A 26,790-nucleotide genomic window follows, 5' to 3' on the forward strand; every position below is an offset into this window, starting at 1 on the left:
CCTTGAAAGTTGACAAGCTGACCCCCATTTCACATTGAGCAAGGCAAGTAACTAGGTCAGGTGAGCCCATGTCTCTTGACTTCACTTCAGTTTCCTTATATGTAAAATGGGAGTAGCTGAGCCTTACTTGGCAAAATTTACATATGGATTAAGTAGATGATTTTGTAAAGCCCTGGCAAAATGCCTGGCACACAGTGCGTCCTTGATAAATGTGAGTAACCCTTTCCCACACATTTCCATCTCCTCGGGGAGGTGTGGGAGAAGCCCCAAAGCTACTCATCTTCAGAAATGCTTCGAGAAAGAAGGCAATGTGATGGCTTCCTGAGTGACGGCTTCCTGAGTGACCTTCCACGTAGCCCGGAGAGAGATTCCCAGGAGGCAGATAATGAGGCAGATTCTTCAGTCCCTACCAATCTCATCCATTCTAAGTCACCCCTGCCCAGGACCTGCCCATGGGGTATGGGCTCCCTCGAGTATCCAGAGTGCCTTCAAATCAGTCACAGGGACGAGACCTGAGCAGAAAGGAAGCATGATGCTCTAACAGAGGAGACCATAAGAGCCACCCAAGGCAGGGCCTTCCCTTCAGTGCTCATGTTTATCATCTCAGGCCCTCCAGCCCAGCTACCACCACACAACCTTCAGCAGTTCTTCCGCTGCTTGCAGAACAAAGCTTGAATAAAGACTCATGGCCATTACACTTGAATATTTCCAGTTTCTTCTCATTCTCTCTGGCCTTGAGTTAAGTAAACACCAGGGCACTTGTCCTGCTTCTATATCTCTGAAGTATTCCTTCCACCAGAAAAGCTCTTCCCTCACCTTAGCCTATTCAACAAGGATTTGTTGAAAAGAGTGAAGAAATGAAGGCAGGAATGTATGGATGAGTGAAGAACATAATATATTCTTGTGAGGCAGATAAACTAGAGATTTTGAGTATCATTTTAAAAGTGAAGAAATTCAAGCCCAGAGAAGTTAAATGACTTGCCCAAGATCACGCATTATAAGCAGCCAAGTTAGAACTTGAACCTGGCTCTTTGGGGCAATTTTGTTTTGGATCTTTTTTAATGATTTTTTTTTTATTTTTTACATCATTGTTCATTTTTAAACAATATTTGCTTCCCCACCCCCTCAGGTGTAGTCCCCATAGTTTCCTTCACCAATGCACCTGTGCACCATCACCTCAGTCCCCTGTGCTCCTCCCTCCCTCCCTCTGATCCCTTTCCCCCCTCCTCCCCTGCAGGATGTCTCTGATTTGTAATTGTCTGTTTTTGCTTTGTTGTGTTTTGCACTGTTAGTATTTTTTTACACTGATGTCTTATTTGCTTCCCCTATATTCCTGCTATAAGTGAAACCATCCGATATTTTTCTTTTTCCTTCTGGCTTATTTCACTGAGCATAATTCCCTCTAGCTCCATCCACATGGCTGAGAATGGCATGCGTTTATCTTTTTTGATTGCTGAATTATATTCCATTGTGTATATATACCACATCTTCTTGACCCAGCACACCATACAACTGATAAGGGACCAATCACAAAGATATACAAAGAACTCATACGACTCAACAAAAACAAAGTAAACAATCCAGTCAAGAAATGGGCAGAAGAACTTAAAAGACATATCTCCAAAGAGGAAATGCAAATGGCCAACAGGCATATGAAAAATATGTTCAACATCCCTTATCATCAGGGAAATGCAAATCAAAACCACACTGAGATACTACCTTACACCAGTAAGAATGGCACATATCAAAAAAACAAGCAACAACAAATGCTGTCGAGGATGTGGTGAAAAAGGAACGAACTCTCCTACATTGCTGGTGGACTGGTCCAACCACTGTGGAAAGCTATGTGGAGGTTCCTCAGTCTACTAAAAATGGAGCTACCATATGGCCCAGCAATTCCACTCCTAGGGATCTACCCAAAGGACACAAAAACATTGATTCAAAAGAACACCTGTACCACTATGTTTATTGTAGCACTATTTACAATAGGTAAAACCTGGAAACAACCCAAATGCCCAAAAATAAATCTTTGGAGCAATTTTGGCCACATCAGGCCTCCTCCTAAGATAAAAAGTCTCTTGAATTATGAAAAAGTTGATCCAAGATTCCTCAAAATGGGCCACTTTCCTCTTGGCACACACCCGAGAGTGCTTTAAGGCACTGGCTGTCACTGCGACTATTGAGAGTTTCGAGGAGACAAGGTCCCCTGAGAAAGGGCAAGCACAGTGCCATCTGTCAAGAACCTTAAAATGATGGCAAATTACAGGTCACTTAGTGCTCACTTTTAGAAAGCTCCTGGAACAACTCAATCCCCACCAGGAAAGAGGAGGATCCCTTGAATGGAAACTGAGCCCTCTGCCAAGGACCGCAGAGCCCTTCCCAGAACCATCTGGTAGGCTAGCAGTATGGCTGGGCCTCTACCTGCTGTGGACAGATGTGGAAGCCAGGGATCCAAGGCCAGACCTTGCGGGTCCCAAGCTGGCCCAAAAGCCCTGGGGCACCAGGCATCACTTGTGGCCTTGGGGAGCTGAGGCTCTCTGCCGTGGGGTCTTAGAGATGGTGGGAAGTGAGCAGAGCCACAGGCTGATCTCCTGAACACAGTCACCGAAAATGGCATCGTTCCCACCTCCAAAAGCTCTAGCTGTCCCACACCACTTGCACTCACTGTGCCTCTCTCCTCTGTGCCAGAAGATCCAAGGGTGAAAAAAAAACAGACCAAGACCTTAACCCTGTGGTGCTCACCTCTGGTGAGAAGGGAATGATAATAAGGAAACACATGATCTATGGGTTCAGACAGTGAAAATGTTATAGCGAAAAACAAAGCACAACAGGGAGGAGACTGCAGCTGAACTAGGGCGGCGAGGGCTCCAGTCAGAGGGATGGACAGGGAGAGACTATATAAGAGGTGATGGTTGGACAGAAAGTGCAGTAAGAACACGTGAGGATCAGAGCCGAGCACTCCTGGCGGAGGAAACTGCTAGAATACTACACAGAGAGGAGAGGTACTCAGCCTGCAATGGGGAGGCTTCCTGCCACCCTACATCTCTCCTTGGCCTGCTCCACATTTCACCTACCCCTGCCTAGCAGCCCACCACAACCCCCCACACACAAGCCTTCTCCAAGAGAGAAACATATGTTCTTCCCTGCCCTAGAGCCTGAGGGTCACTGGCTACATTCCCAGTGCAGTCACTTTGAGGGGAGATAGCATGATGAAATAAATGAGTGTGACCTTTGACACCCAGTAGAGTGTGGTTTGAGTGTCTGCTTTGTTTCTTAACTAGCTGTGTTACTTTAGATGAGCCACCCAGCCTCTCTGAGCTTCTATTTCTTCATCTACAATACAAGGGATAAGAACCCTACGTGGGGGTTATGTAAGTGGCAGCACCTGGCAGAGCAGGTGCTCTTACCTGGACATGGTAAGTCCTTAGGCAACACTGGTTTCCTGCACTCCTCTGACCAGCTCCCCCGCCCTCCAAAGTTAAAAAAAAATGGGTTTTGTCCAACCAAATGTGCTAACTCGTGTCTTACTGCACTTGCCTCTGCAAGGCTGGGGCCTGCCCATCTGTTGGGTATGGAGGTTGTAAGACGATACTTGACAAAGATTCCATCATTGCAAAGCCTGATGGAAGAGAACGGAGCAGATGAGGGGGGCAGAAAGGACAAGGGACACTGCCCTTGCTGTAGACAGAGGACAGAAATCATTAGGATTACATGCTGGAAGAAACCAAGGTCAAGGCAGACAGTTAACAGCCATCCCCTTCCCTTTCCACTCTAGCTCACGGGCCCAGGACCTTGTCTCCTGGCTCTCCTGTGGGGCAGCCAGCTTGAAACCAAGCTGATGTCAGTTCTTCTGACAAATGAGGGTATCATCAGGTATTAACTTACGGTCAGACCTTAGGTAGCCCCCTTCCCTCTCTGAGCCTGAGTGCTCCCTTGTATAAAAGAGGAAGAGGGTCTGGGCAACCTCTGGGGGGTCCTTTCAGCTCTGACCTTGCTCATTCTGGCTCTGGATGCCGGCCTCACTCCCAAGGCTGTCTCCCTGCCCACTGCTGCCACCTGGTGGTCCTCCAGCTCCCTGCAAGCCCCTTATTCAAATGCTTCAAAGGGTGACTCTTGCTTCTGCTTCAGCTGGACACAAACTGCACCTTCTCTGGACCACAGATCAATGGGTATTCGTTGCCAAACACAAAAACCAAAAATAACACCAGAACTTCATCTCTCTGGCAGAGATAACACAACTGCAGCTGAGAGCCTGACCTCCCTGTCCAAAGAGAAGAAGTAACCTGTCCAAGGTCGCACAGCTGCCTGGCTCCCAGGCCAGCACCGACTCCAATTCACAGTGTTTCGGGCTGGTGGGCATCCTGGAAGCCAAAAATAAAGGCTGTCCTGAATCAAGGAAACAAAGCCTTTGGAAGGTGGGAAATAGAATTCCTTACAAACCTCAAGAAATGGTAAGCGAGGACAATGCTTAGGCCCAACGTTGCTTGCAGAGATTCACTGGAAATAACACCCTGGAGGTGCCAGGGTACCACCTGACCTTGGAGGTCATCATTCACAAGAATGCCAACAGCTCTTTCATAAACCAGCCTCCAAGCCACCACCACAGCCCAGATCCTCAGGCTAAGGCAGATCCTAGGAAGGGTCAGGAAGACACTCAACAGCAGCGTGTGTTTGCATCTGCACCACACACACACATACACACACACACACACACACGAGACACCGGCTTCTCGGATACTCTATCTTTTCTTTTATCTCCAGACTCCTCAGCACCTAGCCAGGGGATCTGAGCAAAGGTGTATACAGGATATAGATAGAACCCTCAGATTCTTGCACAGATGTAGGAACTGTCCACCTTTGGGGGACTCAACTGACCACACTCTGGGTTCAATCTCTGGACACCTACTCCCTAAAGCACAGACCCTGAACAACATACTCTGTGACTTTAAATAGGTCACTTGCCTTTTCTGGCCTATTCTCTCACATCTGAGGCACAATGGGGTTCTACTGAGTGAGATGCAAAGCCCTTTAAATTCTAAAATTCCAGTTTTTGAAACCAAATCAAGGCTCCTCTTCAAGTGCCCAGCAGAAATGACAAGTGAGAAGAGAAAGTAAACAACGCTACCTTCTAGTGGCTTACTGCAGTCACTACACCCGCGCAGCTCTGAGCCCTATCACTGTGAAGTCCATTCAATCCCACCTAGAACTCTGAACAAGAGTCACTTGCTGGCTCTCCACCAGCCTAGTCCAGGTTCAGAGTAATGGGAGAGAAAGCAAGGGCACCAGACTCAAGAAACCAATGAGGCCTCTAAACCTGTGCCAAGACTGTGGAGAAATTCCTCATCTTTAGGTACAAGTGTATTTTGGACCTCAAAGGACCTTTTGTGCCCTCCAAGTCCCCTCCTCAGATGAGGAAACCAAGGCTGGGGATATTCATAATGGACTAGTCTGAGGTCATAAAGCTGACTCATGACTGAGCCAAAAATAGATCCCTGCTTTCCTGCTTCCTCTTTCCATGCAACCTCCCAACTGAGGCCCGCCCAACGACTTGTCAAGGTCACAGACTCAGGAATGGGCAGCAAAGGGGCCATTCCTTGCACTGAGGAGTAAATTATCTTATCCACTAACTTTATCATTTATGGAGGTATAATCACATTGCAAATTACATATTCAGTACAGAATATGCAAGAAAATAAAATTCACTCAAAATCCCACCAATCAGAGGTAATATTTCTTTCTAGTCTTTTCTGAGGTATCCATTTTTTACAGAAGAAATTAGGAGTTATAGTGTAGTAACTAATTGTAATCCACTCTGCATTTACTATCTCATGAGCATTGTCCTCTGTCATTAAGTACCCTTTTAAAACATTCTTAATGACTATGTAATATTTCAACATATGGTTGTATGACCATTTATTTAATCAACTACAATGTTACTTGTTTCCATGCATGTGTTTTTGTCACTGTAAATTACAAATTTTTTTTAAAGATTTATTTATTTTTTGCATACAAGAACTGGGTACAGGCCAGAGGTAGAGGGGGTGAGAGGATTCCCCAGAGACAGATTGGGGAGCAGAACAGGCAGATTGACTGAAATACACTGCTGAGGGGAGTAACAGGCAAGACAGGAGAGGTCTGCTAAGCCATGTGAATTAGCTCCCTGATGGGGATCGAACTCATGCTGCAGTGGCTACGGATAGCTTCATAGTGCTAAGACTTAATCCCTTGCACAAGGAGGCACAAATTACAAATTTTAAATGCACTATACTTAATCTTTAAACATATACATAATCAGATCCTTATGCCAGTTTTACTTTTTATGGGGCAGAATTTCAGGGACCTTAAGAGATCATTATGCCTTCAAGTTCCTATTGCTCAGAAGAGAAGAGGGGACCATGGAGTTTAGTGTCTTGCCAGAGAATAATGAGAAAGCAACAGAACCAAGTCTCAAAGTCTCCCACTATCTAAACATGACCTTCCCAAAGGAGTTCACAGTCTTCCTGCAGCACCCTCATCCCAATGACCTCTCCCTTCTCTGAAATTCTAGAACCTTCACTATCTTGCCATTTCTCCAGCTTGCTGCCACATTCTTTTTTATTCCTCTACTATATATTTCACTTATTCATCCAACTACAAGGTTCCTGAGGTATTTATGGATTCTATATCCCCCTACTGTCTGCAGCATGGTGCTAAATATATCTACAAATATCTGCTGAAGGATCAAAATCAACTAAAATTTCCTTCCTCACGGCTTGGGAGAATCACTGGCAAAAGTTGTAGAACTTTTGAAACGTGAAAGAGTCAGAGCATTCTGAGACACAGATAAGCTAGTTAGGATAATAGTCTTGGAGACAAAAGACCAGGTTCGAGTTTTAGCTCTGGCCCTATGTGAGCCAAGGCAAGGGAGTTAACCACTGTGGGACTTGTCTGTGAAGCAAGGATAGCAGCACCCACCTTGCCAACTTCCTATGAGAAAATGGATGGACAATCACTTTATTGTGATAACGGTGGTCTGTGAGAGCCAGGACTGCTGTCATGTTCGCACAAATGGAAATGCAGATGCTTCTGCGAACCCTGGAAGGCCTCCTGACCTCTGTTCCTGGGCCAGCATCTCCTCATTTCTACTCCACACACACAAATCCTTTAAGGAAATTTATGGCTACGTAGCTGAGGTAAGAATCAGTGTTTTTTCCCCATTGTTTTTTTGCAGCAGAACTTCATGTACAGAAGGAACTATTATTCCTGGTTCAAGTCCCTGGGTGTGATTAGTTAAGTCATTCACACTTCCGCATCGTCTCTGGAGAGAATGTGACGAGGTGGAAAGAGCATTTCAAGAAGCACTAGGAGACCCAGGTTCTGTCCTCACGCCTTCACTTACACCCTGTGCTTCCCCTCTTTGTCCTCAGTTTCCCCACCTCTAACCTGCGGGAGTCAGACCAGATGAGCTCAAAGTTCTCATCTCTTCCTGACATTCTAGGGATTCTAGGATAAAAACTGATGACTTTAGTAGTAAGCAAAAACTATCCATTTTTTGAAATAGTCCTTTGGGCTCAGTTTGACTTTCAACCATTGGTTTTTCAAATTGCTAAAGCCCAAACATCATGAATTCCAAAATACCTGCTTTAAATAGCACCCATGAGGTCAGAATCTCCCTGAGCTCAGCTGAGGTTTCATGATATATGGTCCCAGAGAAAATGGAGTAATCCACACTGTCACCTTATTCTGGAAAAGATCCTGGCCCCAGAACAGAAAAATCAGCATTAAGTATATTTATAAACTCAGTTTAGTGTGAATCAATGGTTGGGCTTGGATTTCACTAATGCTTAGATATCAAATGCAATAAAATATTTCTTGGACTGTGACGCCTGAAGAAAAGAGAACGGCTTCGAACTGATCCCCTCCACATGGGCCATGCAATTCCCCACTTTACAGAGACAAAAGAATAAAAAATGTCTCAATTAGAAGAATATAACCAAGAGCCAGGAGGATGGTGATGGGAGAGGGGGAAATTTACTTGAAAATAAAACCAGATTTCTAGCTTCACTACTATCACAAAGTCACTTTCTCTCCTCTTCATTTCAGTTTTCTCATTGCAAAGTGAGGATGTGGCTTCTTCCTTCTCTGGTTCTCTAAATCTTCTAAGATTCTAGGACCTTCTTAGGTGACATTGAAGAAAGTCAAGAAAATCAAGAACCCTGTACTTGGGCCCACTTCTTCAATCTATTTCCTTTGTGAGACCACAAGGCTACTTTGGGATACTGCATGGCTCAGGGAAAGCTTCCAGCATCCCGGAACAACCTGAACAACCCCACATTAAAGTTTGGATCATATGTCCCCTTAAAATTCTAATAAATCACCAGCACTTAGCATTTGTAAGCATTGATCTTTCTTCACTCTCCAGGAGAGTCTGGAATCAACCTGTTCCCTATCCAGAGGCTTTCATACCCAGCCCTGCAGAGACCTCTGCTGGAAAGAGAAGATATGGGGGATCAGACTTCCTGAAAGCACCAGGGCTTCAAAGGGCAGAGGGAAGTGAAAATGTACTGAGCTGACACATGAACCCAGTCTTGTGCCGGATGCTGGAAGTTTTCACACACCATCACCATTAATCCTGAGAGCAGATCTTAATGAGAAAAGAAGCTCCAAGAAGTTAGGTCTACTCATCTGTCCAAAGTGTACTAAGCACCTGCTTCCACATGTCAAGTCCTTTGTTGAGCACTAAGGATATAATGCTGAGCAAAACCAAATGTGGCTCCTGCCCTCATGGAGCTTACAGTCTTGTGGGAGAAGGAATGAGTCATAGAATCCTACAAAATATAGCACAAAGGAAAGCTTGTGGTGCTATGAGGGGCAAGAGTCAAGGATGTGGAGAGAAGACCTCTCCATGAGGCAAGGACTAAATTGAGGTCTTAAAAAAAAAAACAAGGACACTCAATCAAAATGAGGAAGGAATGCAGAGATAAATGTTAACAAACAGAGGGCATATCAGGCACCAGGCACTATGGTGGGAAATACATAATGCATTCAAAGTAGCAAGCAAAGGCCAGGATGAACATCGACTAGAGACCAAGAGCTAGCACAGTATAAAATGGGGCTGGAAAGGCATGCAGAGCAGAGGCCACACAGGGATGCAGAGGCCACTAAGGGTGATGTCTGTGTCATAACAGCATGGGAAGCCATTGGAAGGTGACACAATGGGATTGAAGGAATCTTCCAACTGAGGTAAAGAGAACAGATTGAGGGAGCATAGATGGCATGAAGACGCCAGCCAGAGGCCACTGCAGGATGACAAGAGGTGACTGTGGCCTGAACTACAGTGGTGGCTGTGGGGATGGAGAGAAGTGGAGCAGCTGCCCCCAGTCACTAATCGGGAAGCTGACAGAGCTGAGAGTCAGACCTAGGCCTGCTGCACTTCATGTTTCTCTCTCTCTCACCATTTATTCATCTGTGTGGCAATTTGTTACTAATCATCTATTATGTGCCAAGTGCTGGGGACACAACCATGAACAAAACTGACCCAGTTATCAGAGAATTTACAGTTTAGACATTGAACAAATAAAAACACAAAGATGTATACGGTTACAAGTTGAGATGAATCTGAAGGAACAATTGTGTGATCAGATTTAAACAAGGAAAATGCCCAATCAGCCATGAAGTTCTCCCAAACCTTTGAGAACATTAAAGGGCCACTGGCCAACTGCATTTAAGTGAAAGACTTTAGGAAACTTTGCGGGTCGGAGCTAAACTTTGAGCAAATCACATCCCTGGCAAGTTTGAGAGCCCTTAGGGGCAAAGCTGGTCTGTCTCAAGCTCTGCACAGAGCCTGTTGGAATTGAAGTCTTTCTAAAAGCAACTGCTAACACTCTCACTGACTCTCTTTTCCCAGCCCCCGGTACCCCTCACTATGTATAGAGAACATCTTACCATCATTTGGGATCTCTCACACAGCTCCGTTCACTTGGGCCTCACAGCCACCCTATGGGGAACGCAAAGCAGGTTTTAATATTCCACTTGAGAAATGGGGCAGTTGAGGCCTAAACAGGTGAAGTAACTTAGCCAAGGTCACAGAACATGGAAGGCACCCACATCTGCCATCCTGTTCTCACTGGACACACGTTGGGCCAGGAAATCATGAATCTCAGATGAGACAGCTGCAGGTCACTAAGCCTGGATAAAATCACCCAGGAGTCCCATGAAGTTACTGAGAACAATGAACAGGGACATTAAGCAGCTTGGAAAAGGTTTCTAGAAGGCAGCTCCACCAGCCTGAGACCCAGGTACCTTTGCCAACTCTCCCAGATTAGAACAGGTTCTCTTGGACTCTTTCCAAGTGCCTCTGACTAACAGAGAAAAGTATTTTTCCATCGCAAACACTGCAGGCAGGCACCAGACTCCTGAAGAGGGAGGGCAGAGACCATATCCCAGATTCCTAAGCAGACAAACCAAAGTTATCAAGATACGATGAGAACTGCCCGAGCTAAGTACCAATCGCTGGGGATGTCAGTCTTAGGCAGCATTTCTCAATCCTGGCATGACTCACATTTAGGACTAGGTAATTCTTTATGGTGAGGGGCAGCCTTTGACTAATAGGTTTAGTGGCATCCCACAAATGCCAGTATCAGATATGACCAAATATGTCTCCAGACATTGCAAATGTCCTCTGGGGGACAAAATGGCCTGCACTTGAAAATCACCATCACAGGGACTTTGGAGAAGGGTAAAAGTAAAGTCCACTCCCATTCTCTTCTCCTGAACCACCCCATCTCACTGGGCAGATAGATGATCGCTTATTGCTGTGCATAAACTCTTGTTTAAATCAATATCACACAACTAATACCTCCCGGGATGAGACTGAGAGCAACCTCTGTGCTGATGGGGTCCACAGGAACAATTCACCCCTGGAGCCTATAAAAACAAATAGAGTCGAAAAGAACCCCTTGTTCCACTAATGAGCTGCTTCTGACCCTGTGAGCAAATCATGTTCCCATTAATAAAAGCAGATGAATCTGATTAAACGGGAAGCCCTGGGTGTTCCTTCTCAATGACAGTAGGCCAGTGCAAAGGCTTCTAATGCTGCTAGAACGGGCACAAAATTAAATAGCAGGAGACTCCCATTTACCCAAAATTCAATACAACAACCAGGACACTCAAACAGCCCAGCCTTTAACCATTCCGGACTTCAGAGAAAGGGGAAAGTAACAAAGTACATAAACAAGAGATCTGAATTAACAAGTTAATTAAATAGCTGAAACATTACCCAGAAAATCACACTCTCAACTGGAGGTGGAGACCTGAAGCTGAGCTCCGGAGCCACTTGGGTGACTCAGACAGTGCCAGGGACGTGGGCTCCAACCTCCCACCCCGCGGGCTAGGCTGTTGGCCCAGATGTGGAAATCAGCATCAGTTACAATGCTTCAAAGCTAGAATCAAAGATTATGTCTTTCATTAGTCAGCTACCTAACTAGTTAAAGGGTTTACTGACAGATTCAACCAAACTCACTACCATATCAAATTCACTAGTAAAAGTATCGTACTGCTCTGCAGATTTCTATGAAGACTGACGAACCATGAAACGCCTACCTGTTAGCACCCAATTACTCACACTACAGCTAGTTTCTAGGCCACTTCTGCAATCTGTACTTAGCTCTATTGTTGCATGTGCTATTCTGGAACTCCTGAAATTTGGTAATAGGTCTGTGCCTCCCCTAATGGACGATGGGATTCTTGACAGCAGGATTTCTATCTAGTACAAGGCATGGCATGTAAAAAGAGCTCACCATTTGTCTGATGGACAGATGGATGGTAAAGTCTTCCATCTCCACATTCTTAGACTTAAGTCTGTCTGCACATTCTAGTGGAGCGCTGGGCCCTCGTCTTTTCTCCTCTTTTTAGAAGGCTCAGCACTTCTCAATAGGTTCCCAATAAACAATAACTGATTTTGTTGCACTCTTGGATCCAAAGAGACCAACTAAAGCTTGCTGTTCATGAACCAGTGAATCCAAGGAAAGAGGTCAGAAATCCTAGCTGTCTGGGCCTCCCCTGGTGGCGCAGCGGGTTGAGCACAGCGCTGTAAAGCCATCCGCAGCCTCTGCAGTGCTGGTTCGATGCCGGCTGGCCAGCGAGGGTCCCACATGGCACAGCAGACCTCTCCTGTCTCGCCCACTGCTCCCCTCAGCACTGTATTTCGTCAGTCTGCCTGTTTTGTTCCCTGCTCTGTCTCTGGTGAGTCCTCTCACCCTCCCGCACATCTGGCCTGTACCCTGGTTCTTGTATTAAATAAATAAATAAATCTTTAAAAAAGAAAAAAGAAATCCTAGCTGTCTGCCCTGCCTCATATGCACTTGAATAGGTCTAGTCTCTTTTAACTAGAAACAGTTTAGTGCAGGAAAGGAATACATTCTCTGCCATGCAATTGGAACACAGACATGAGCAAGACTGATATAGTGCCTGCCTCACAGAGTTCACTGTCTGAAGGAAAAGAAAGATATGAACAGTTACACAAAATAAGCAGCTACTATGCTCAGGGAATCTCTCTAGGAAAAATTTCTGTAAATGGCTCCTATCTCCCAGCTGTGTGAAATTCTTTGAGGAAAACCATGATTTTCCAATGAAGCGGTAAATATGGGAAGTTTATTAAGCACCGCTGTTACCATCATTCCAAAATGATGGTAAATTTCTTAAGAGATCAATTAAATGCTTCATAAATATGAACACGTGTAAGTCCACGTTTGTCTTCAGATATGTAGCACATGTAACTTACCAAGCATAGCCGAAGCTGACCTGAAAAACTACAAAAGCCAGAAGAATCACCAGGTAGCTGGGAGTCTAGAGATCTCTGTACAACTAACAAGAAGACCAAGAGCAGGCAAAGGGACTGCTGAAGGTTCATGAAGTGCAGAAGGCCTTGACATGATAATAGATCTTAAAAAACACAAACTGCATGTGCTCCAATATACACATCTTGGTAACAAAAATAAATAAAAATGCAAACTTTTGTCCTTGGAAACAGGGTAAGTCAGCAAGAGCCCTAGCAGGGCAGGGACAAACAGAGGCCAGGAAAAGGCACTTCCCAACTGCCCCCCTGCTCCATCCTTCCCCACACCAGAACAAAGTCAAGATACTGAAGACTATGAAGGAGAACTGCCCAAAGGAAAAGATAAGAAATGAAAGAGGACTCAAGGAGAAGACAAAAATGCCAAAAGCTGGAGGGTATAGCCTGACATGGAAACATTTGAAGGACTATACAGTATGGTATGTCTGAATTGATATACATAGTGTTTCAGGGTCAATCAAACTGAAGTCAGTGTATCATGCCCAGCTATGATTCAAAATAATGTTCAATATTAAAATATATTTTTTTGGGGGGGGCCTCCCTGATGGTGCAAGGGGTTAAGCACCACACTTTGAAGCAATCCGCAGCCTCTGTAGCACAAGTTCAATCCCCAGCCAGCCAGGGAGCTATCCATGGCGAGGCAGACCTCTCCTGTCTCGCCTGCTGCTCCCCTCAGCAGTATTTCAGTGTATTTCAGTAGATCTGCCTGTTCGGCTCCCAACTCAGTCTCTGGTGAATCCTCTCACCCCCCACACCTCTGGCCTATACCCCAGCTCTTATATGCTTAAATAAATAAATCTTTAAAAATATATATTTTTTTAACTTAACAGTTGCTTTTAGTAAGACTCAGGTGAAAAAGCAAATACAGTCTCTTCTTCTGCTGTGAGAAAGCTAAGACCCTCAACAACCCAGACGAATTCTTGAGTGATAATTGCTGCAATGGGTTCCTTCTCAAAACATCACAGACTCTTGGGGAGCTAACCTAATGAAGCTATGGCTTTTGAGGGGGTATAAACCTGGGATCCAGAGAGGAGAAGGCACATACCTGGCTGATTGCACACTTAGACTCCAGATCCTCCCCTTCCCAGGCCTTGAAGCTTTTCATCACTGAAAATCAAACCCCTTAACCCTGAGCATTCATGCTGTTTAGACAGCTGTTCCCAGCTGCTCTTACCATCTACCAGCTCTCTCACCTGTCTGAGCCACCAGGTGTGTCCACCCACTCCAGACGCCAGTGACCTTTTCATTCTGAAAAGACTGTGCTTCTATTTTCTGGGGCATAGGAAGGAAAGCAGCCTGGGAGGCCAGTTGCCCATGTTTGTTGCTTCCCCAAACATACAGCTCTCCTGAATCTTAAACAAACAGAAGGGGAACAAAAGAAGTAGAAGAACATTAGTCCAAATGATAGAAAAATAACACAAGCTTGTTAGGGGCGGGGTGGGGGGGGGGAGAGGAGAAGTGGTTAAAAGTGATTATATTCTTACGCAAAGCAGGATACAAAATTGATTAGAGTATAACTACATATGAATTTTTTAATTCTATAAACAACTTAGTCTGTCAAAGAATGGAAATAAATGAGTTTATTTTTTCATTAACTCGTTCAACTAAGATTTACCCAACATCTACCATGTGCAAAACATGTTCAGTTTCTACATTTGAAAAAATACATGCTTGCATGACATTTTTAAAACGAAACTATTCACTTTTAAAAGTATCAGTTAAAAATTATATTATTTAAACTTTTAAACACAAGATGATTTCACATGCCATGCCCAGGAGCAAACACCACACAGCACATCACATTTGTGTGGCACTTCAGCTCATTAAAACCTCACAATGATCCGGTGATCTAAGCAGGAATGTGACTGACATTGTGATTTCATAGAAAAAAGAGCTAATTCAGAGTCAAGTGATTCTGGCTTCTATTCCTGGATCTGCTAACTAGCTATTGACCTTGGACAAACCACTTCCTCTCTATGCCTTAGTTTCACCAGTTAAAAACAGAAGGGGAGGCAGTTGGTCCACAAGGGCAGGTAATAGACTGATATAACAAGAGAGATGGGTGAACGAGGAGGGACCAGAGAGCACATGCTCATGTAAAAGGCATTTAGGTTCAAAATACATTTTTAACTGGAACCAAATGAAATGGGGTCAGGCCTACAATTTGGCCTGAGTTGTCAGTTTCAGTTTGTGACCCGGTGGGTGATCTCAAGAGATCTTCTGACCCTAACCTTCTAAGATTATACACAGTGCTATACAGCACACAGCATGTATATCTAGTTAGGGAACATTGGAAATGGAACTAGTCCAAACCAAGATGTATTGTAAGACCAAAATATACATAATGGACTTCATGTAAAAAAAGTGTAGCTCATTAATTTTAATATTTATTACATGTTGAAATATTTTAGATATACTGGGTTAAATATTAAAATAGATTTCATCTGTTTCACTTTTTTGAAATATGGCTCACATTCTATTCTGGAAGATAAATTAAGCAAGGCTCAGAGATGTTAGAAGACTTTCAAGATCAGTAGATAATAAAGAGTCAAGCAGGAACTAGCAGGGAGATGATTTGCCCGCCATGGCATTTTGTGACCTCCCAAGAAAGCTTCACAGCATTGCTCATCCTAGGGCATGCTGGTATATTCTCCAAAACTGATCACAAGGCTAACAGTATCATTAAAGGACATGAGACTAAGATTCAGGGTTCAAGTCCCAGATCTGCTACGTAATCACTGTTTAAAATTAGGCACATCACTTCACATTCTGCACCTTTGCTTGCTCAATTTTAACACAAAGGGGCGTAAGTCAATGGGGCCTTTTTGTCACACAAGTGATCTTGCAGCACTGACATTGTGTAGCTCTATAAAGCAAATTAGGTATATTTCACTGCCTGGCAGAAAGCAACTGCCTGGACCTTCACCAGGGTATACAAAGCATTCAGATTCCTTATAAGTAGGCAGAGGAGGCCCTCAGCAAAGTCGCACCCATAAACAGACTGATTACCTATGAAGATGCTATGGACATTGAACTTGTGTCTATAGTAAGCTTTCATTTATCTTACTAAATCTAAGCCATCTTTTTGCAAAGACAAATGGGCTTCTACATGTGGATCATTACACTGTTGCATCAGCAGGTAAAATTAAATTCTGCTGCAATGCCAGTTACATAATCTAGAGGAAAGGTCTAGAGAGTACCGAACAACATTCTGTGTGTAACAGCTTGAACTAGACCACCAAAGGATGATATTAATCATGACGATATTTTAATTCACTTTCAAAAATCAATTCACTTTGTGAATGCACTAAAAATCATTAAATTGTATACTTTAAAAGGGTGACTTTCATATATGCACTACATCTCAAAAAATTTAACATCTATATTTTAAAAAATTATAATAGAAGTGCTCTACATATGAAATATATAACTTCACTAATTATAAGATTTTAAGAAATTGATACTATCAAGCAATGAGAGAATCTCTAAATTTACAAAAATGCCAGCCATTTCAAATTAATTTGAACAGAGTAGAAATATCTCTTAATCTACTCTTACTCTCCTGACTCTCACCTACTGTAGAGCATGCACTACTCACTTTTTGCCCTGGGGCCTCTGGTTCTTCCCCCATAAAAGGAGAAGTAGGACCAGACGCCTTGGCAGTCCCTTACACTGGCATTCATGTCAACTCGACACTTCTGTCATACATATAAATCTATTTAATAGGCTATTTCTTTATTAGCTGGTTATTTGAAATTCATTCAATAACAAATTATCTGTAGAATGTGTAAAATATTTAAATTCTCACATTATGGTTCTTGTATTTTGGAAAGTAACAACTTCTCAGATGGACCACACTGCAAATGTGATGCTGAAGAATGTATGCCTCCATTATTTTACATATTCACACACCTTAATATCCACATAAAATACTAAGTGTGAAACTAATCTCCCTTTGGTTAAAAAAATATAAAGCATTCAACTCAGTGTGAGAAGTCTTACCAAAATAAACCTCTCAGAGCTATTGTCTCCTGGCTACCAGCAGGGGTCAGAACAATCTGGGCTTTGAAAGAGAGCCTTTGGAAGAGAGAACCTTCCTTTTCAAGAACACGCTGCATTGTCACTCAACAGTTTACCCTGTGTTGGCTGGGTGTGCTAAATGGACAGATGGATGCAAAGCCAAAAAGGGAGATATAGTATGAGAGAGAAAAACAGGTTAGAGAATCATAAATCAAAGAAGTAGAATATAGAGGTAGGGCAGAGAAATATATACAAATATTAAAGACTAGAGAAATATATATATATCACTAGATGTAGGGATATATAATAGAAAGCGACAAAGATGAAAATTAATAAAAATAAGAATTCTGTGGTTAAACAGAGTAGATAAGTACAGAGAGAACAGAAAATGGATTAGATCTTTCTAATAGGTGGACAAAATAGTTTGAGATTGCGGAGCTAGAGAAAATAGTTATATTACACACCAAAATAGATTAGATGGATAATATAACAATATGTTTTATATAAATTTACTATAGGTTACATGATTTTTCCAATTACAAATATCCTGAGAGGAAGACAGTATTACCCCTATTGTACCATGGAGAAAACAAATCCAGAGGAAAGGACATGAGCCTAAGTTTTAGCCTAAGGAAATTTAGCCTAAGTGAGTGCTTTATATGTATTTTCATATTTAATTCTCAAATATGCCCACAAAGTATTCTACAGTCAAGGAAACCATCTTAGAAATGTAAAACTGCCTCAGTCATGGCATCAGAATTCTAGCTCCAAAATCTAAGCTCTTCTCTCCCTTACCCAATAGCATCACTTATGAATAAATGTAATAAATGCTGAATGCATGTTCAACTGAAAGAGCTGGTACCCACCTGTCAATGAAGCTGAGTGATCTGAGCCAGCAAGGACACACTTCGCCTTAGAATTCTCTAGACCTACAAAAAAAATTATTTTTCTTTTGAAATTACATTTATAACAGAACAAATTTGGCAGAGAAGGGACTCAGGCAATACCACCAGGGCCTGGGAGAAATTCTCAGCTAGTGTAGGCAGATCTGAGTCAGCAGCACTGGCCAAGAAGATGGCTGGCAGCAGAGAGACTAATTACATGCCAAGGGACTAAACAAATAAGTAAATCTATTGAGGATAAAGGAACCAGTTTTCTCACTATTAGACAGGAAAGAAAAGACCCAGAAAATGCTAGAATCAATCATGTGACGTTGTGCTGGAATTGAAGAAACCAGTGTGGTTTCTAGAAGAGATAAACAGGTACGGGTATAAATGTGTATAAATACATGTGTCTGTGTTCTGTAGCTCCTTCCACTGAGTAGACCTAGAGCAATGGCATCTCACACATTCAGCTGCTATCACATGCAGGTGCTTAAATATAAACCAGGCTTCTTAACAACACACAGGCAGGACTAGAATTTGAACCTGCCTTCCATCTCCAAATGTGGCACTTTTCCTCCCTAATTACACTGCCTTTGTCAACAAAGTATAATCCCAAAAAACAGCTCTGCTAGAAGTAGTGCTGATCTGTTCTAGTATGCAGAGAAATGCAGGTTTATTCTGTAACTCCTGTCTTCTAATACTTCTAATTAACTATTTTTTAAATAAATTTTATTTTTATATTCCCCATACAACTGCAATCCCCTTATTTTGACCCCAATCCCTCCCCTCCCCGCCCACCAGCCCCCATAGAGTGTCTCTGGTTCATAGTTTTTTGTTGATTTTGATTTTCACTTTCTTATAGTTATTCATTTTCCTGGTCCCTTATTTAAGATTTCTAGATTCCTGCTATGAGTGAGACCATCCGGTATTTTTCTTTTTCTTTCTGGCTTATTTCGCTGAGCATGATCCCTTCCAGCGCCATCCATGTTGCTGCAAATTGCATGTGTTTATCTTTTTTGAATGCTGAGTAGTATTCCATGGTGCATATGTATACCACGTCTTCTTGATCCAGTCATCTATTTTTGGGCATGTGGGTTGTTTCCAAAGCTTAGCTATTGTAAACAGTGCTGCTATAAACATAGGGGTGCAGGTGCTCTTTGGAATTGATGTTTCTGTGTCCTTTCGGTAAATACCTAGGAGTGGAATTGCTGGATCATAAGGAAGCTCTTGTTTAGTGGGTCCAGAAATCGCCACACAGCTCTCCATAGTGGTTGGACCAGTTTGCACTCCCACCAACAGTGCAGGAGAGTTCCTTTTTCTCCACATCCTCGCCAACATTTGTTGTTGCTAGTTTTTTTTTTTAGAGGCATGTTTTATTTATTTATTTGTTTGTTTGTTTGTTTATACATGCACTGGGTACAGTCAGAAGCATGGGAGGGTGAGAGAATTCACCAGAGGCAGAGCGGGGAGCAGAGCAGGCAGAAGGACTGAAGTACACTGCTGAGGGGAGCAGCGGGTGGCAGGAGAGGTCTGCGCGCGATGTAGGACCCTCCTCCGGTGGCCGGGGAGCAGCCGGGGATCGAACCGGCACGGCAGAGGCCGCGGGCAGCTTCGCAACCCAGCACTCAACCGCTGCGCCACCAGGGAAGCCCGCTAGTTTTTTTAATATGTGCCATTCTCACTGGTGTAAGATGGTATCTCATGGTAGTTTTGATTTGCATTTCTCTGATGACAAGTGATGTTGAACATTTTTTCATATGCCTGTTGGCCATTTGCATTTCCTCTTCAGAGAAGTTTCTTTTCAGCTCTTCTGCCCATTTTTTGACAGGATTATTTTCTTTGTTGTTGTTGAGTCTCATCAGCTCTTTGCAGATTTTTGTGATCAGTCCTTTATCATTAGTGTTGTATGCAAAAATGTTCTCCCAGTCAGTGGGGTTTCTCTTTGTTTTGTTATTATCTCTTTTGCTGTGCAGAAGCTCTTTAATTTGATGTAGTCCCAGCTGTTTATCTTTGCCTTCACTATCACTGCTTTGGGTGATGTGTCTGTTAAGATGTCTTTGATGTGCATATCACGTAGTGTTTCGCCTATATTTCCTTCTATGTATTTTATGGTTTCAGGTCTTATGTCTAGTTCTTTAATCCATTTTGAGTTGATTTTTGTGAATGGTGTGAGGTAGTGGTCAAGCTTCATTCTTTTGCATGTAGCGACCCAGTTTTCCCAGCACCGTTTATTGAACAAACTTTCTTTGCTCCAATGCATAGTCTTTGCTCCTTTGTCAAAGATTAGTTGACCATAAATCTGTGGGTTTATTTCTGGATTTTCTATTTTATTCCATTGGTCTGTGTGTCTGTTCTTGTTCCAATACCATGCAGTTTTGATGATTATGGCTTTGTAGTATAGTTTGAAGTCTGGGAGTATGATGCCTCCATTCCCTTCTTTTTTTTTCAGGAGAGCTTTGGCTATTTGGGGTTTTTTGTGATTCCATATGAATTTCATCAGTAATTGTTCTATTTCTTTGATGAATGACATTGAAATTTTGATTGGAATAGCATTGAATCTGTATATTGCTTTTGGTAGGATGGCCATTTTAATAATGTTTATTCTTCCAATCCATGAGCTGGGGATGTCTTTCCATTTCTTTGTGTCTTCTTCTATTTCTTTTAACAATGTTTTATAGTTTTCTTTGTATAGGTCCTTTACCTCTTTTGTTAGATTTATTCCCAAGTATTTGATTTTTTTTGTTTTGATAATAAAAGGGATGGTTTTTTTGATTTCTTCTTCTTCAGATTTATTGTAATTAACTATTTATTTATGCATACAAGAGCTAGGATACAGGCCAGAGATGTTGGGGGTGAGAGGATCCACCAGAAACAGAGTGGGAAACAGAACAGGCAGACTGACTGAAATACACTGTTGAGGGGAGCAGCGGGCAAGACAGGAGAGGTCTGCCCTGCTATGTGGTTTTGTCCCTGGCCAGCCGGGGATCGAACTCGTGTTGCAGAGGCTGTGGATTGCTTCATAGTGCGGTGCTTAACCCCTTGAGCCACCAGGGAGGCCCATAATTAATTATTCTTAATAAAATGCACTTCACACCATCAAGTAGGATGTGAAGTGCACAAAGCAGATGTCTCCACACATTCAACAGAGAGGTAGAAATGGGTTCCTAGTGGCCAGGAGAGGAGGGGACAGTCACCATTACTACAATGACACAATATGCATGATTAATCTGAAAGGGTAACTCAGACTCCAGACTAAGTAGGAACAGACCTTGAAGACTGTCAAGTCTATTCTACCCATCCAGCATCCAGTGACCCCTTCTCAAACAGCAAATTCCCCAACTCAACCCATGGCCTCCCCTCAGCTGAAGGGGAGAGCCTCTTGGACTTGGGAAAATAAAAATGATGCCAATATCTTGTACACCACCTCGACCCTTTCCATTGCCTGCCTCTCCACCCCCTCACCTTCCAACAACCCTCAAAAATTTCTCCCTTGTTCTGAGTTAGAAGAAAGTAGAGGTTTCCTGCACAGGTTCCCCTACAGTCAACCCTCAGTAAATTGGGTTTACAAAATAAGAGAATGAGAGAAGAAAATAAAGAGAAGAGGAGATGGAGACATGGTGCTAAGAACAAATAGAAAGGTCCACAGAGAGCACGAGAAGAGGAAGAGAAGGAGCAGGGCAAAGAGAGGAATTAAAAAAGAAAAAGGAAAAAAAAAAGAAATAAAAAAGAAAAAGGGAGAGGGAGGGAGAATGAGTCCCAGAGTGAAAGAGAGAAAGTCCTAGAGACTAACTGACTAACAAAGACTGTTCAACAGACATGTAGGCAGAACATTTACTATCTACTCCTCATGTGCCCATGTAAAGAGATTTCCCTAGGGGAATATCCTGGCCCCTTCTCTCTATATCCTCACTTACTCCTGCTATCTTCTTGGAAAAAGGTACTGGCATGTGAGGCATAGTCCTTCTGGGCTTTGGATGTGCCTGACTGCAGAGGGAGTGAGTCCTCATGGGGTCTCAGCCATGCATAAGCTTAGCAAGGCCAACTTTGCAACTGCTCCAGTACCTGGTGGGTACATTCAACCTGAAAGTCAGAATTTATAGGCTCGCTATTGCCCCACATTATCTCCAAACACCAAAATAAGTCCTATCTCTTCCAAGCTGGCTTTTAATAGTTCTAGAGCTACCATTTTGATCTCTACCTACCTGTATCTATCTCTGAATTGGTTCTAAACTCTGGCAGCAAAGATGGATTCTTTTATTGGGCCCACAAAAAAAATCCCAATAAGATTAACAGATCAACCCACAGAAAGAGTAAGACAGAAAGAACTCCATTTATTCATTCTCTGCATGCCTGTTGTAAGCATAAATATAGAACTCAGAAGAAATAAGGGACCTTACCTGTCACTCTGCTTGGCTCCTTTGCTGTCAAAAACAGGGGGAGAGACTGCCCAGGGCACAACCGCCGTCCAGATGATGCCAGACCAGTTCCCCACTGGAACACGATACCACTTGCTTCCCAATGGAGCAGAAGATTAAAAAAAGAGAAAATGCTTAGCCAGATAAGACCAGATTGCTCTTTCACCCTCGCTGCTATAGGAGATTCCCAATTCCTTGTGTTAATAACATGCAAATTATGGACAAATGTATTGCTTCAAGGGACATGACTGGACACAGGGATAGCCAGCAAGCCAATCACAAGTCTAATCTTCAGGATAATCTAGAACAATCAAATAAAATCCCAACATAGTAAAACCACCTCCAAAAAAATCCAGGGCACACATCCAGAGTCCACTTATAGAATGACCAGTGTACATGATTAATCTGAAAGGATAACTCAGGCTCCAGACTGAGTAGGAACAAACCTTGAAGACTGTCAAGTCCGTTCCTTGCATTTACTAGATGAAAGAACTGTAGCTCTGACGAGGGGGTGTGACTTACTCAAGGTCACACAAGCAGTTAGTAGTAGAGAAAACACTAGGATTCAGCTCTCCCAACACCTAATGCAGTTCCTTTTCCATTAAGAGAAATTCAAAGACTCCCAATTGCCAAATAAAAATGTATTTGTAACTACAAGACAGCATCTTAATGGCCACTATTTCAGTGCAATTTATTCCATGTGCACTCAATTTAACTCATGGACCCATGTTCTGAGTCTCATGCAAATGATCTACAATCAAATAGGTGTATACACAATTCATCAGCCAATAGTTGGGTAAGGCTCTGCTCTCTGGAAGTATCCTACAACCAATGGTCCTTTAGGCTGTGAACAAACAAGCCTCCTTCATGAAATGCAAGGGATGACAACTGAGCACAATGTGAAACTCAACACAGTGTTGAAATAAAACAAAACTTACCATCTCTTCAATAAATACATTGCAAGGGGGGAAAAAAGAGGAAAAGGAATTTAAAGATTAAGAGACGAAATATCTAGGAATGGATTGATATTCAGAATATGTAGAAAACTCCTAAAACTCAAGACCCCCCCAAAAAAAAATATGGGGAAAAGACTTGACTAGACATTTCTCAAAAAAAAAAAAAAATACAGATATCCAATAAGCACATGAAAAGAAGTTCAGCATAGGAAAATGCACATCAAAATCCATACTGAGATACCACTTCACACTGATTAAGATTACTATTTTTTTTAATAAAATAAAATAACAAGTGTTGGCCAGAATGTGGAGAAACGTACATTACTGGTGAGAATGTAAAATGGTACAGCCATTGTGGAAACAGTATGGCAGTTTCTCAAAAAATTAAAAATGGAAATACTATATGACCCAGAGAATCTACTTCCAGGCAAATACCCTAGAAAACTGAAAGCAGGATTGATCTCAAAGTGATATTTGTACATCCACATTCATACAGCATTATTCACAATGGCTAAAACATGGAAGTAACCCAAGGATCTATCAATAAATAAATGGAATAAATAAATAAATGGATAAGCAAAAGATGCTATATACATACAATGGAATATTATTAAGCCTTAAAAAAGGAAGAAATTCTGACATTTGCTACACATGGATATTGACCTTTGGGATATTATGCTAAGTCACAAAAGGACAAATACTGCAAAGTTACACTTACATGAGGTACTATGAGAGGTTCAATCTTACAGACAAAAAGTAGAATGGTAGTTTACAGGGACTGATAGGTAGTAGGGAAGGAGAATTACCATTAAGTGGATACAAAGTTTATATTTTACAAGATGAAGAAAGTTCTGGAAGAGGGTGGTGGTGATTGCTGCACAACAAAGTGAATGACTTAATACCAGTGAACCATACATTTAACAAGGATTATGATGGTCAATTTTGTTATGCATCTTTTCACAATTAAAAAAAACAAAGAAAAAAATATTTTAAAAGAGAAATTTGATATACATATCAACCAACTGAAATGTATAAACCTAATTCAGATCCTGAGTTCAAACTATAAAAATACACAAGTTTTTCAATAAGGGAATGAAGACTACATATTTGATGAAATTACAAAATTATTGTTGATATTTATAGGTATGATGATGGCATTCTGGTTTTCAAAAAGAGCCCTTATCTTTTAAATATGCACACAGAAATATTTACAGATTAAAAGAGGGAGGAAAGGACTTAGAATTAAGCTAATCAAACATATAAGGGAAACTGTTGCTTTGTAACTGCACAGAAATATAAACATCAGACCAGTCATTGCAGAAAGTTGGTAGGAAAGGGGGAAGTAAACCAATGATAGGCAATTCTCAGCCCTGCTAATTTCTAAGAGAAGCTGTTTATAAAAGTGTAATCACTACCATACCAACTCAGCAATCACACTCCTGGGCACTTATCCCAGAGAAATGAAAATTTATGTTCCCATAAAAACTTAATGTTTATAGCTTCATTCTTAATAGCCAAAAACTGGAAACAACCAGATGCCCTTCAGTTGATGATTGGTTAAATAAAGTGTGGTTGTTATGGACTGAGTTGTATTCCCTGAAAATTTATAAGTTGAAGCCTTAACTGCCATATGACTGTTCTTAGAGGTGTAAGGAGGTAATTAATAAAAGTTAAATGGGCTTTAACAGTGAGGCCTTAGTTGAGAAAACTCGCATCCTTATAAAAGAGGAAACCACACCACAGATCTCTCTCTCCAAATATAGAAGGACAAAGTGAGGATATAGCAAGAAGGCAGTCATCTATAAGCCAGGAAGAGAGGCCCACACCTCACCAAAAACAAACCTTCACCACATCTTGTTTTTGTACTTTTGGTCTCTTTAACTGTAAGAAAATTAATTCCAGTTGTTTAAGCCACCCAGCCACCCAGCCACCCAGCCACCCAGGCATTTTGTTCTAGCAGCCCTAACAGACTCATATAGTGGCACATCTAGAACGTGGAACTACTCAGAAATTAAAAAGGAGCACATTATTGACACAACATGGATGAATCATATTGAGCAAAAAAACCAAGTCCAAAAGGTTATATACTGTACAACACCATTTATATAACATTCTCGGAATGACAACACTATTGTCGCAAAGTAGAAGAGTGGTTGCCAGGAAGGTAGGGGTTGGGGGCAGGTAGGAAGTGGGTGTGGCTATAAAAGAACAAAAACAGGGATCCTTGTGATGGAAGATTCTGTATCCTGACTATATCAAGATAACCTGATTGTGCTATTGCATTATTGTTCTACCAAGGTATTACCACTGGGAGAAACTGGGGGGGAAAGCACATAAGATCTGTCTTATTTTATTTCTTATAACTGTACATGAATCTACAATTATCTCAAAATAAAAAAATTAATTTTCTTTATACTATAATCAGCACTACACACCAGGCAGCTATCAGCACAGTGCTCCAGACTCTTCCTCTCCCGAGGGCTCCCCCTACTCCACCACAACCAGACTCACCAAGCGCTTGAGCCTCAGATGCCCCCACTATTTAGGGTTGTCCTTGAGCCCACAGGAGCAGAAAAATGAAAAGGGAGGAAGAAAAGCACCACTGCTCTTCCACGGGCAACCACCTCCTCCTCCTCTTTGCAACCTCAAGCTCACACACGCTGTCAGTTCTATATCCATCACCCTCTCACAGCACAGGAGACAGGCTCACTTGAAGCAACTCCACTAGCAATGCAGTTCACAGCAAAGAATGTGGGCTTAGGAATCCAGATCACCCCACATTCTGATCCCAGCTCTACCTTTCCTGACTTTATCCCTGTAATACCTTAGACAAGCCCTTGAGCCTCTCCGGACCTCAGGTTCTTCACATGTAAAAATTTAACTCGCATCATTGAAAGACCGTGAGGATTAAATGAGGTATTCGTTAAATCAAAAGAGCCTAGTGTCATACCCATAATATAATAAAAAGCTAGACAACATTATTTCCTTCCTCCCTACCTGCTAAAGGCATTCTCACATGACCCCTGACTTTCAATCAGAACTATAGCACACAGAACACTCTGAATTGCTTGCAGGTTTAATTTTCATCTTCTCAGTTGTTTCTTACACAGCTGTTTTTTCTTATTACATGCCTATTTAAAAAATAAAAGCAAAATGATCACCTGTAGCAGCTAAAGCATGCCTCAGTCCAGCAGCAATACTGACAACCTTCTCTCTCAGGAGCTGTTGAAACAAAGAAAAAGATGGAGAGGTCGGAATCATCCACCTACCAAACTCTATGTAACATGTGCCCAAATAAAGGGTGATGTGGCCCTCACACATGTCTGATTGGTTCAGACTCACCAAACTCCCAACACTTCCATCCACATACCTCTATCTGTATCCCTAAAACACAAAAACCTTTTAAAAATACTGTATCATAATGCCTCTTGGGGCTGGGAGGGACCATCACGGTCACCCAGTCCAGGGGGTGGCAAAATGTTTTCTGCAAAGGACAGATATAAATATTTTAAGACTTTTCAGACCATGCATTTTCTGTACACTACTCTACCCTGCCACGGTAACATAAAAGCAGTGAAAGACAATTAAAAAATTAATGGGAGAGGCGGTATCCAATAAAACTTTATTGACCAAGCACAAGAGACTATGGTGATAGTTCACAGGTGATTTGGTGGTGGGAATTT

At 42.3% G+C, this 26,790-nt stretch overlaps 1 protein-coding gene across 1 annotated transcript in view; it reads right to left on the reverse strand.

The window, feature by feature from the left end:
* The window catches only part of SERGEF (secretion regulating guanine nucleotide exchange factor), a gene marked incomplete at its 5' end in the record, with an annotated part of 211,025 nt that overhangs the window by 175,524 nt on the left and 8,711 nt on the right, over positions 1–26,790 (reverse strand). The window contains 4 exons of the mRNA XM_084249652.1: positions 14,026–14,184; positions 17,719–17,781; positions 22,134–22,247; positions 26,269–26,329. Of these exons, the coding sequence (XP_084105778.1) occupies positions 14,026–14,184; positions 17,719–17,781; positions 22,134–22,247; positions 26,269–26,329 (397 nt within the window). The remainder of the gene's footprint in view (positions 1–14,025; positions 14,185–17,718; positions 17,782–22,133; positions 22,248–26,268; positions 26,330–26,790) is intronic.

Source organism: Talpa europaea (assembly GCF_964194135.1).
Source record: "Talpa europaea genome assembly, chromosome: 1".
NCBI lineage: Eukaryota > Metazoa > Chordata > Mammalia > Eulipotyphla > Talpidae > Talpa > Talpa europaea.